This window comes from Oncorhynchus keta, unplaced genomic scaffold (assembly GCF_023373465.1).
Source record: "Oncorhynchus keta strain PuntledgeMale-10-30-2019 unplaced genomic scaffold, Oket_V2 Un_contig_5685_pilon_pilon, whole genome shotgun sequence".
NCBI lineage: Eukaryota > Metazoa > Chordata > Actinopteri > Salmoniformes > Salmonidae > Oncorhynchus > Oncorhynchus keta.
In genome coordinates this window covers 356,927-369,105 of record NW_026288440.1, presented here as the reverse complement: position 1 = coordinate 369,105, position 12,179 = coordinate 356,927, and the positions used below count along the sequence as shown (strand labels likewise).

General features: G+C 42.4%; 3 protein-coding genes across 15 annotated transcripts in view; 1 reads left to right on the top strand and 2 right to left on the bottom strand.

Annotated features, from left to right (window-relative positions):
• Nucleotides 1-2,297: 2,297 nt before the first annotated feature.
• LOC118372636 (zinc finger protein 16-like) lies at nucleotides 2,298-6,116 on the bottom strand. Of its 2 annotated transcripts, none has more exons than XM_035758572.2 (3): nucleotides 5,646-6,116; nucleotides 4,322-4,458; nucleotides 2,298-3,939 (listed from the first exon to the last, which is right to left on the bottom strand). In XM_035758572.2, exons 1-3 carry the CDS (start codon nucleotides 5,941-5,943, stop codon nucleotides 2,713-2,715), a joined length of 1,662 nt encoding a protein of 553 aa, XP_035614465.2. In that variant the 5' UTR covers nucleotides 5,944-6,116; the 3' UTR covers nucleotides 2,298-2,712. The 2 variants fall into 2 exon arrangements, with proteins under 2 accessions (XP_035614465.2, XP_035614467.2); XM_035758574.2 differs by having other exon boundaries at nucleotides 2,298-3,936.
• Nucleotides 6,117-7,475: 1,359 nt separating this feature from the next.
• LOC127925496 (zinc finger protein with KRAB and SCAN domains 1-like) lies at nucleotides 7,476-10,428 on the bottom strand. Of its 3 annotated transcripts, none has more exons than XM_052510444.1 (4): nucleotides 9,953-10,428; nucleotides 9,765-9,868; nucleotides 9,593-9,656; nucleotides 7,476-9,414 (listed from the first exon to the last, which is right to left on the bottom strand). In XM_052510444.1, exons 1-4 carry the CDS (start codon nucleotides 10,260-10,262, stop codon nucleotides 8,321-8,323), a joined length of 1,572 nt encoding a protein of 523 aa, XP_052366404.1. In that variant the 5' UTR covers nucleotides 10,263-10,428; the 3' UTR covers nucleotides 7,476-8,320. The 3 variants fall into 3 exon arrangements, with proteins under 3 accessions (XP_052366404.1, XP_052366406.1, XP_052366405.1); XM_052510446.1 differs by having other exon boundaries at nucleotides 9,975-10,124; XM_052510445.1 differs by having other exon boundaries at nucleotides 9,765-9,888; nucleotides 9,953-10,096.
• An 848-nt stretch (nucleotides 10,429-11,276) lies between these two features.
• Nucleotides 11,277-12,179, top strand: part of LOC118372650 (zinc finger protein 263-like) — a 43,697-nt gene continuing 42,794 nt past the window's right edge. For 3 of the 10 annotated variants that reach the window (XM_052510390.1, XM_052510388.1, XM_052510386.1), the window contains exons 1-2: nucleotides 11,278-11,749; nucleotides 11,870-12,006. In XM_052510390.1, coding sequence (XP_052366350.1) covers nucleotides 11,452-11,749; nucleotides 11,870-12,006 — 435 coding nt within the window. In that variant the 5' untranslated portion in view covers nucleotides 11,278-11,451. Of the gene's footprint in view, nucleotides 11,750-11,869; nucleotides 12,007-12,179 lie in introns of all 10 variants that reach the window. The other 7 variants (XM_052510383.1, XM_052510387.1, XM_052510380.1 and 4 more) reach the window with 5 other exon arrangements.

Sequence of the window (12,179 nt, the reverse complement as noted above, 5' to 3'; positions counted from 1 at the left end):
CATTTACTCCTGAGGTGCTGACCTGTTGCAACTTCTATAGACACTGTGATTATTATTTGACCCTGCTGGTCATCTATGAACATCTTTAACAACGATCTGGCCTTCATGACCATGTACTCTATAACCTCCACCGGGCACAGCCAGAAGAGGACTGGCCACCCCTCAGAGCCTGGTTCCTCTCTAGGTTTTTCCTGCCTTCCTGGGGAGTTTTTCCTAGCCACCTTGCTTCTACATCTGCATTGCGTGCTCGTTGGGGTTTTAGGCTGGGTTTCTAAATAGGCACTTTGTGACATCTGCTGATGTAAAAAGGGCTTTATAAGTACATTTGATTGATCGAAAATTCCCTGTACTTTTGAAAGGAAAATTACCTTTCCTGCTTGATTTAATTTGTCAGCAAGGTGAGAACATAGATACCTACCAAAATAAAAGAAACACCAACAAAGTGATTTAATAGGGTGTTGGGCCACAACGAGCCAGAACTGCTTCAATGCACCTTGGCATAGATTCTACAAGTGTCAGGAACTCTATTAGAGGGATGTGACGCCGTTCTTCCACGAGAAATTCCATAATTTTGTGCTTTGTTGATGGTCGTGGAAAACACTTTAAAAAAGTGTTCAATTGGATTGAGATCTGATGACTAAGATGGTCATGGCATATGGTTGACATCGTTTTCATGCCCATTAAAACATCCAGTGACCACTGGTGCCCTATGGATGGGGGAATTGTCATCCTATGGGGAATAGCCTTTGCCGACAAAATAATGGCCTACCCAGCATTGGGATAATAATTTATTAATTAACTCAGGAACCACACCTGTGTGGAAGCACCTACTTTCAATATACTTTGTATCCCTAATTTGTTTTCATTATTTTGGTAGTTACCTGTATATTTAGCGTCAATCTATATAGGGTCAATATATATTTAGGGTCAATCAATATAGGAGGGGTATTCAAATCTTACCCTATGAGGTCCGGATCCTGCTGGTTTTCTGTTGGCTATATAGGGTCAACCTATATTTATGGTCAATATACTGTATATTTAGGGCCAATCTATATAGTGGCAATATATATTTAGGGCCAATCTATATTTAGGGTCCATATACTGTATATTTAGGGACAATATGTTTAGGATCAATCTATATTGGGTATATATACAGAATCAGTCAAAAGTTTGGACACACTTACTCATTCAAGGGATTTTCTTAATTTTTTACTATTTTCTACATTGTAAAATAATAGTGAAGACATAACTATGAAATAACACATATGGAATCATGTATTAACCAAAAAAGTGTATAAATATATTGTATATTTCAGATTCTTCAAAGTAGCCACCGTTTGCCTTGATGACAGCTCTGCACACTCTTGGCATTCTCTCAACCAGCTTCATGTCACCTGGAATGCATTTCAATTAACAGGCGTGCCTTGTTAAAAGTATATTTGTGGAATTTCTTTCCTTCTTCATGCATTTGAGCCAATCAGTTGTGTTGTGACAAGGTAGGGGTGGTATACAGAAGATTGTATTTTCCAAATAGGTCCATATTATGGCAAGAACAGCTCCAAATAGCAAAGAGAAACAACAGTCCATCATTACTTTAAGGCATGAAGGTCAGTCATTCCGGAACATTTCAAAAACGTTTTTACTTTCTGTGCAGTCGCAAAAAACAAAAAACGTTCTGAGAACAGAAATCCTAGTTTTCTTTAAAGGTAATTAAATAACGTTCTGAGAATGTTTCAATAATACTTTCATAACACTGCTGGCTTTAGTTTGGTTAACTGTTTGAACTCCAATCACAGATGGGACACATGCAAACACATTTCTTCCTTTAGTAATGGCACGGCATCAGTGAGATTCTAAACTATGATCTTCTGTTCTCTATCCATGAAATGAGTTCACTGTGCCACCATGATGGAGCTAACACGCCATGTTCATTTATTAACTTATACAAAGCCGTTCATTTTAGCCTATTCAAACAGACCCCTTTCAAAGGAAACAAACACTCATTAAGATCTGTTGTGGCCAATAAGTGGGAACGGCCAACACATCTGAACACACTTAACCAGATAGAGGATAGAGTTATGCTGATGCTAAGAAAGGAATGCATGTTTTTACATAACATTCTCAGAAATGTTACTAATGTTTTCTGGTGGTTTTTATGGAACGTTTTAGGAAACCTGTTGGAAACGTTACGCTGAAATTCCCATATAAGAAACATATGGTTCTCAGAACGTTATGTGCTAGCTGTGGTCAATCTACATTCAGGGTCAAACTATACTGAGTCAAGAAGCACCACGGAATTCTTTGAAAAATATGATTTATTGATGGAATTATAGGAATTGACAAACAAACAGCAATAGCCATTGGTCAAATAGCCAATAGCCATTGGTCAAATAGCCAATAGCCATTGGTCAAATTGGTACAAATGGACAGTACAATTTCAGTAGCTGCTATAACTTTAGTCTGAGGCAGTTATATTGAACCATTATCAACCTTAACAGTCAATGTGAGTGATGCTGTTGGCATTAAAGAAGCCAAGAAAACGTAACAGTCTTTGTAGATAATGTAAATATGAACCACGTTGTATTGTAGACGTATGAGACCAGGGCAAATATCCTGCAGACATACGACTATGTTAGAACCAATGACGTTTGAACTCATGATATTTCTATAACAGCTTTTTTTCAATAGGAATCTCTTGTTCCACGTCAGTTCTCAATGATGAAGCTTCTGATGTCTTTTCAGATTGCTGGAGTGGGAGAACCTGCGCCCACAATGTGTACAACTGAAGGGCTTCTCGCCAGTGTGGACGTTTAGGTGCATTTGGAGCTTGGCGCGGGACACAAATCTCTTCTCACACAAGGTGCAGGCGAACGGCCGCTTTCTGGTGTGGATGACAGCATGCTGCCGCAAGTCACTCTCGTGGACAAACTTCTTATTGCAGCTCGGGCAACCATACGGTCGTTCTACGGTACCAGGTCTAACGTCTGTGGCGAGATTACTCGAGTGGGAGGAAGTTGTGGCACTTGGTCTAAAATGGCAATCAGGAAGTGAGGTATGAGCTGGTTGTTGAGCTCTTCTTCCTGGTATTTCAGAGTATCTCTGGAGGCTTGCCAATGAGCACCAACTAGCTTTATTGGCCTCACCTGTGCCAACATGCATGCCTGTATTTATCTCAGAGGCCCGGAAGCCGGGTGAAACAAATTGCGTGGTGTTGTCTCTCATCGAATCGTGGTGATTCATTGGTGCGTTTCTGTTAAACACTCCCACTCCCTGCTTATTTTCAGTCCCATTGACCTGTGGTGTAGTAGCTGTACCCACCTGACACCACTCAAAATCTCTATCTACCTGCTGCCCACTGGATACAGAGTCAATCACTATCACATGTTCTGATGAAGAATGGAATGACTTGGGGGAAAACCTGTGGTTTTCTAACCCTACACTTCTCATTTCTGTGGCCGATCTATTCTGTGTTTCTGGGTCCACTGAGCCACTCCCTAGGTCCATGACTTTAGTGTGAGCAGCAGAGGCGCCATCATCCGTCCCTACTACCTCTCTCCACACCTGGTTTAAAGAATCTCTTAGGAGAGTGAGGTCCCCGTCCATATCACACTTTGTGTCCAGACTCGGTCTCTCTGCTTTCGGTTCAAATCCCATGTGTTGCTGGGGTCCCTGGTTCACAGTCCCTGTTTCTGACTGGAGGAGGACGGCATCAGATCCACTGACCTCCATAGCGTTGTTGTTGTAGTTGTTGTTGCCTCTGGGGCCACTGAGCTGGAAGGCGGGGTCCTCTGTGGTGGCTGCAGCCGGTTGGGTGGTTAGTTCTCTGCTGCCCTCCACTGTTCTAGCTGGGTGGCTGATCCTAGAGTCCTGGTCATCTGCTTCTCCCTCCACCTTGATGATCAGCAGGTCTGGTTCCCCTTCCTCTGTCTCTCCTGACTGCTGATGGGGTTAAGTGGGAGAGATGAGTGAGTGAGACAGAGCATACACTATCTACTGAATGGAGATATGGGCATGACATGGGATTTAGTGGAATTCATAGTAGTTGCCTTGTTGTTATTGTGTTATAATCAGTGGTGTAGTGGAGGGTAAACTCCACCTTCTGTATTTTACACATGCCGTTACAAACTTTTAGTGTAAAAATGCATTGAAAGTATAGGGAGTGTTACTTTACTCAATTTAAACGTCACTAGTTATAATGTGCTGGTATATACACGTCTATACAGGCATAACCTCATCCCCAGGCGGAAGTGTCTGGTGTCCGAGACTAAAATAGACATAAGTCTGTGACAGTCTAAAATCGGCTGTTAAAATTGGAACTTACCTCATCACTTGTAGCATCCATATGCTTTGATGGAGAGACATCCTCTTGATCCACGTCTATGGGCTGTCTGTCTCTTTGAATGCTGCTGTTCCCAAAACTCCTGTTGGAAAGTCTGTTTCTGCTTTGCCAAGTAGGTCCTGGAAATAAAGGGGAGGTTAATTTGACCCCATCCATCAATGGTCTTTTACAAAGAACAAAACAAACATAATACGTTCATGACGTGTGTAATGTGTATATAGAGCTAGAGGGATCCTAGCTGTGGTGACAGTACAATATACACTCAGTGGCTAGTTTATTATGTACACCGCCCCGTTCACGAAAATGTTTCGCTCCTACAGACAGCTAGTCAGGTGGCTGTGATTTGCTGTATAAAGCAGGCAGACAGGCATCGAGGCATTAAGTTACTGTTCGACTGAATGTTAGAATGGGCAAAACGAGTGACCTAAGCAACTTTGAGCGTGGTATGATTGTTGGTGCAAGGTGTGTCGGTTCCAGTATCTCAGAAGCGGCTGGTCCTGGGCTTTTCGCGCACGACAGTTGTCTAAAGTTTACCGACAATGGTGCGGGAAACAAAAAACATCCAGCTGGCAGTCCTCTGCGTGAAAACAGCTCGTTGATGAGAGGTCGAAGGAGAATGGAAAGAATCGTGCAAGCTAGCAGGTGGGCCACAAACAGGCAAATAATGGCACAGAACGGCATCTCAGAACGCACAACTCAGCGGCCCTTGTCACGGATAGGTTATTGCAGCAGACGACCACACCAGGTTCCACTCCTATCAACTAAAAACAAGCAGAAGGGGCTCCAGTGGGCACGCGATCACCAACACTGGACAATTGAGGAGTGGAAAAGCATTGCCTAATCCAACGAATCCAGGTTCCTGTTGCGTCATTCTGAGGCAAAGGCAGGATTTGGCGAAAGCAACATGAGGCCATGGCCCATCCTGCCTGATGTCAACAGTACAGGCTTGTGGCAGTAGTGTAATGGTGTGGGGAATGATTGCTGGCATATGTTAGGTCCCTTGATACTAATTGAGGTACGTATCCATGCACCAGAGAATTCTGGCTGTTCTGGAGGCAAAGGAGGGTCTGACCCGGTACTAGATGGATGTACCTAATAAAATGGCCACTAACTGTATACATCCTGGATGTATGCATAACGCATATAGGGCTAATGTCAATAATACATCCCTAACTGTATTGACATGCATACATCACAGCCGTATTATGCTTGATTTCTACTTTATGAAACACCATTGATGGATGGGGTCAAACTGAAAAGGATCATAATGTATGTGCACACTGTATAATTTAGTATCACCACCAACCTGTCGTTGCAGTTTCTCGATGGTTGTGTCTGTTTAGGAGGCGTATTCCATGGAAGCGGTTGTGGACGGACCCCTCTGAAGACTTTGTTCTATCTGCTCGAAACCTGGCGACCTGAAGTTCCATCAATTTCATTTTCCTCCGGAGAAATTCGTTCTCCTTGTGGCTTTGAGTCATCTCCAGATGTACAACCGCATAACCATCGTCAACAACTTTGCAGATTTCGGCTACAGCCGCGTTGGCTAGCACCTCCATGATCGAGGCTATCTGCGCCTGGAAATCGGCAACGGAGCCCGACATTGTGCCCTGACGCTTTTGGCCCCTTTTCAATGAAACAGTGTTTTTGTTTTTCTATATTATGCTAATTCACAATGATCTATCTAGCTAGTAACATTGATACAAGCATATCATAAACTAAACATCGCTAGCTTGCTTTGTTTGTTGGTAGCTGTTGAGATTGTTTTTTCCGTCATCTTCACAGTAATGTAATCATAAACTGGACCGTGCAATTCAATTGAAAGTACAACACCGCCACCTACTGTAGAGGAGTGCTCCACAATAACAACAATGGTTTAGATGTGTAGAACTGCATTCACATAGGATTTACGGTATTTTTACCACTCAAGAACAGCAATTGTTCAGGTATGTAAATACGGATTTCACATTGGATTTACGGTGTCCCCCCACAATAACAACAATGGTTTAGATGTGTAGTACTGCTTTCACATAGGATTTAAGGTCTTCTTTTCTGTAAAAAAAAAAAAGTTACTTTTTATATGGCCCCCTTACAAACATGCCTATTTTTACCACATTCTTGCCTGAATAGCCTACTAAACGACTTGAGTTTAGAGCAAAATAACCCACCTGTTAAACTACTGGCAAAATACTCTCATAAATGAGCTAACTAGACAAGATGATCAGAGCAGCACTCAACTCAACTATAGATAACATTTCCCTAGACTAATTGCAGCCTAACCAATATCCAAACGGAGAATCAGTGAAAACTCAAGTCTGACGTTGATTGATTTATCAAGACGAGTCCCCAAGCTTGTCTCAAATCACAACAGTGTTGACAATTATCATCTAGTTGACCACAGAAAGGTAGGCTATTGTTTAACATGTATTACATTGATTGGAAAGACTTTGGGAGTTTCAGTAAACAACCATTTGATTCATGCCTTCAGCTTGATACCAGCAGCATCCCATTGCTGGTTTGCCTCTGAATCTAAAGCAGGAATGATTCCTGGATGGGAGACCAGGTGCTGCTGGCAGTGGTGATGTAAAGCCAGTAGAGAGCACCCCCCTCTGGTCTAAGGAGATCCCCAGGGCAGTAGAGGGGACATTGCCCTACGAATGGTGCTGTCTTTCGGATGGGATGTTAAACGGGTGTTCAGACTCTCTGTGGTCATTAAAAATCCCATGGCACTTATCGTAAGAGTAGGCGTGTTCACCCCGGTGTCCTGGCTAAAATCCTAATCTGGCCCTCATACCATCATGGCCACCTAATCATCTCCCCAAATGGCATATATCACTCCTCACCTTTCTAGCTGCTGTTTGGTAAGCGTTCTGGCACAAAAATGGTCACTGTACATCACCTTGGTGGTGGATGAGGTGAGTTTCTCCCTTACTATGTAAAGACTTTGAGTACCTCAGTTGGTAGAAAAGCACTATATAAATCCAATCAATTATTGTTATTCAATTACATTAGCCTACTTTATTGTATGAGGACAGACAATAAATATATATTAATTCCATCACATCTCTATAATTTTCTTGTAGCCTATCAGTCTTATAGTACATCAATATTGTTGAGAGGCAAAAGGAAATTGGAATTCTTATGAGATTGATCTTTATTGAATTTCGCTTGCTTATATTTCTGCGTGTTAAATATGGCTTTTAACTAGGTCTATGTATTGTAATTTACCCCAGGACGTTGCTGTAAATCACAATGTATTCTCAGTCAACTCACCTGGTTAAATACATAATAAATACAATTAAAATAAATTACTGTACTGCACCAATGATTTTAAAAATCTTCACCTGTTATAAGTTATGGATTATCAGTCCACTCTGGACCAAGCATCAAGCCAGCTGACCTGAAAACACAACCACTACACACAGAGGGTAGTGTTCAATGTGAAAACTATCCAAACTAGAAGTCGACCGATTAATTGGAATGGCTGATTAATTAGGGCCGATTTCAAGTTTTCATAACAATTGGTAATCGGCATTTTTGCACACCGATCATGGCTGATTACATTGCATTATTAATTAATTGTCATTATTTCAAATATATATTTAAAAACCGTCCGATTCATCGGTATCTGCTTTTTTTGGTCCTCCAATAATCGGTATCAGTATTGAAAAATCATAATCGGTCGACCTCTAATCCAAACTGTTAAAGACAAATGGACCCAGTGTTCATATGAAAACTCCAGTAGTGTGGAGCCAGTCCCCTAACAACTAGAGAGGAGTTTCTCCTGGTCTGATCACATGGTGAGGAAAAACTCCTGGCCCTACTTATCATTATGCCAGGTGGAGTAGTGTGAAGTTACCCCTAGAAGCTGATCTTCGGTCAGTTTAGTATATTTTTTTCCCACTAATGCTTAAGGTTAGGATTGGGGAAGAGGAAGCTGATTCTAGATCTGTACCTAGGGGAAACTTCACCGTGGAACACTCAGGGCAGCACAACGTCCTGCGGCCTGCCGCCAGTGTGGATAAGGAGATGCCTCTTCATGTGGCCGGACTGGGTGAAGCACTTCCCGCAGTAGATGCAATGAAATGGTTTCTCTCCGGTGTGCACCCTCTCATGCATCTTCAACTGGTGGCTGTGGGAGAAGCGCTTGGTGCAGTGGCTGCAGCCGTACGGTTTCTCACCTGTATGGACCCGCATGTGCCTCCTTAGGTATGCCGGCTGAGGGAAGGGCTTTCCACAGAGGCTGCACCGGAGCTGCCTCTGGGTGGAGTGAGACATCAGTTGTTGCGGCTGCTTTTCTATGCCTTTCGATGAAGAAGTGGAGCCTCTGTTGAAATTCGGGAAGGGGGCTGGCTTCCCTCTTTGGGGAACCTGGTGGAGGGTAACCCTTGGGGATGAAAATCTGTTTCGGTTGGACAGTCCACTGAAATCTGGCAACTTGCACCTTGATCCTACAGTTGTCCCTTGTTCTGCATGTTGAGTGTCAGGGGGACACTTTGTCTGTCCAGACTCCATTCCCCCTCTTCCTCTGTTGTCCACAAGCTGCCTGCCGTCTGAACAAACCTCTCCAGATGTCAACTCTTGGCCAGTTATGCTCCATTCTGAACTCATATCTGCCTCCACTTTAATGGGAACTGAGTCCACCATCACCACATCAGGCACCCAGTCCAGAGAGCCTGAAGCAGACATGCAGACCCCAGAGTTACCAGTCACTCCTCTCCTCTCTGGATGTTCAGACAGCCTCTTGGAGTCTGGCCCTGCATTGTGAGGAGCATTCACAGTTGGGTTATCAGTCTCTTGGTTCTCTGTCCATTGGGACAGGCTGTATTCTATGGGTTGATGGTCAGTTTCCCAGGTCACACCCTCAGCAACCTGATGGTCCTGTCTTGTTCTGTTGTATTGTGATGCTGGATGCTGGAACGTCTGGTTGTCAGGTTCTATATTGAGTGAGGTGTCTGGAGCTCTGTGTCTGTTGCCCTGCTGGTCCAGACGGTCTGTGGGTTCAGTAGATGATGAAGAACCTGGTTCTGCCACAATGATCTTCTCACTGCTCTCACTGACTGGTTGGACAATCTCTGAAATGGGGAAAAGTAAAGCACAGCATCAGCTTCCTGTAGTGGAGACGTTTTCTTCTTTGCCTTATTTATTAGTTATTGGTAATGACTAAGAAGTTTATCAAATACGGCAATAAACATTGAAGGCTTTACTCAACATAAAGTGTAAATTGCATAGACATGATAAGTTGCATAATACCTTCGGTTATGCTGGTGTCAAGATTTTCCATTTTGATATGAGGTGCCTCTTGCATATCTGCCATCTGTGTTTTTGTATTCACCAGAAAATGTTTTATTAGAAATATATCCTCACCAACATTTGAAATATGAGAACACAAATAATCAATTTGACCCTGTCTATGACAATTGACCTGCATGGCCCCATCCTGGTCTGTCGCTGTACGTCCTGCATCTCTCCGGTTGGTGACATCCTGCATACATTTGCCCCCTTCACTGTAGGCAAAACGATTTCCCACTGCACCAGAAAAGAGAACCCTTCATAAACGTTAGATTACACGTCATTTTTAACATGTTAAAATTTAGTTTAAAAAAGACCTACAATATCCAAGTCTGCTTTTTGCCTTTTCTACGAAGCTCTCTCTCTCCCGGGCAACATGATCGGTGTCCACGTGCCTGTGAACTGTGCGTCGCAGGGCTCCAAATCTCTCTGCGCTCCGTCGAGAATTCTGGAGTTTTGTCAAAACCAGCTTCCTCCGCAGGTTATCGATTTCTTTCTGACTATGGGAAATTTCCAAACGTAAGGCAGCATGGCCATCATCTACAAGTTTGCAGATTTCGGCAACGGCTGCATTCGCCAAAACCTCAATGATGGAGGCTAGCTGAGCATGAAAGACAACGGTATTGGACATGTCCTTCCTTGGATTGGTACTATTTATATGTTAAACACTTGTATTATAGTCCTACTAGCTCATTTGCAATGCAGTGTTCAGTTAATGTCCTGAGACGTCACACCATAGATATGCGGTATGCTTCGAACACATCTCTATTTCGTTTGTTTTTGTTCCGGAAACAAAAGGTTGTCGGCTACTTCCTCGATATTTTTCCAAAATAAAGGTTGCAACACACAATATTTATGTTAGTTTCAACATTGCCACCTACTGTATCGTAGCTGCTACTTAAAGGAATCAAATGTTTTACAAATCAGCCTTCTTTGACTTATAACAAAACAGTGAATTCAATCAAACACACACATTTTCCTTCAAAAATGATTATTTACTATTTAGTTCAAGTACAAAAATACACAATCATCATACAATATGACGTTCAAAGGAATAAATCAATGCCCTCGATAAAAGTAAATCGAAGAGTAGACTCAGGGTTAATACTTGTCTCAAAATTAACTGAAAAACCACACTGAGAATGTACTCTTAAGTAAACGCTTGCTAACTCTGAACAATGTAACAGTTTAAAGAGAAAAACATTTGAATATAGCATAAATAGATAATGGGACTGAGTGGATTGATAATGTATGAATTATGCCAGCTGAAGATTTTAAACATCCCTATGAATTTGCTTCCATGTAAGCATTTCACGGAAAGATTGTATTGGGCGCATGTGAGAAATAAAAATGTTATTCAATATGTTTTGGTGCAGTGGCAAACCAAAGAACGGTATTTAATCATTTAAATTTGCATCTCAACAATATAGATGTACTATTAGATTGATCGGCTACAAGCAAATTATAGAGATGTGATGGATGGAATTAATATCTATTTAATGTCAGTCATACTGTTGTTATTGCTGTTTTTATCATGAAACATGGTTTACGCCAGAGAACCTGTAGTTTATTATGGAGCTACAACATTGTTGTTATTGTGGAACACTCCTGTACAGTAGGTGGCGGTGTCCAACTTTCAACTCTACCATCCAGCATAAGGAAACATAATCTCACCAGCTAAAAACAAAGCTAGCCAGCGATGTGTAGTTTCTGATATGATTCTCTTTAATTTAATAGCTAGCTAGATAACTGTAAATTCACATAACATAGAAAACATAAAAACTGTTTCGTTAAAAAGGGGCCAAAAGCGTCGGGGGACAATGTCGGGTTCCGTGGTCGAGTTCCAGGCGCAGATAGCCTCAATCATGGAGGTGCTAGCCAACGCGGCTGTAGCCGAAATCTGCAAAATTGTTGACGATGGCTATGCTGTTGTACATCTGGAGATTTCCCAAAGCCACAAGGACAACGACTTTCTCCGGAGGAAACTGAAATTGATGGAATTTCAGATCGCGAGGTTTCGGGCTGAGAGAATAAAGCTTTCAGAGGGGTCCGTCCACAATCGCTTCCATGGAATACGCCTCCTAAACAGACACAACCATCGAGAGAAGGCAACGACAGGTTGGTGGTGATGATGAATGTGACAGTGTGCAGATAGTCTAAATCGCTAAATCGTTGTTTGGTACTTTGTAAAGCACCATTGATGGATGGGGTCAAATTAACCTCCCCCTTTATTTCCAGGACCTACTTGGCAAAGCAGAGCCAGACTTTCCAACAGGAGTTTTGGGAACAGCAGCATTCAAAGAGACAGACAGCCCATAGACGTGGACCAAGACGATGTCTCTCCATCAAAGCATATGGATGCTACAAGTGATGAGGTAAGTTCCAATTTTAATAGACGATTTTAGGCTGTCACAGACTTATATCTGTTTTAGTCTCGGACACCAGACACTTCCTTCTGCCTGGGGATTAGGTTATGTCTGTATAGATGTGTATGTCAGCACATTATAACTAGTGATGTAGTGGTAAAAAATAGGCAAGTAAAAAGTGA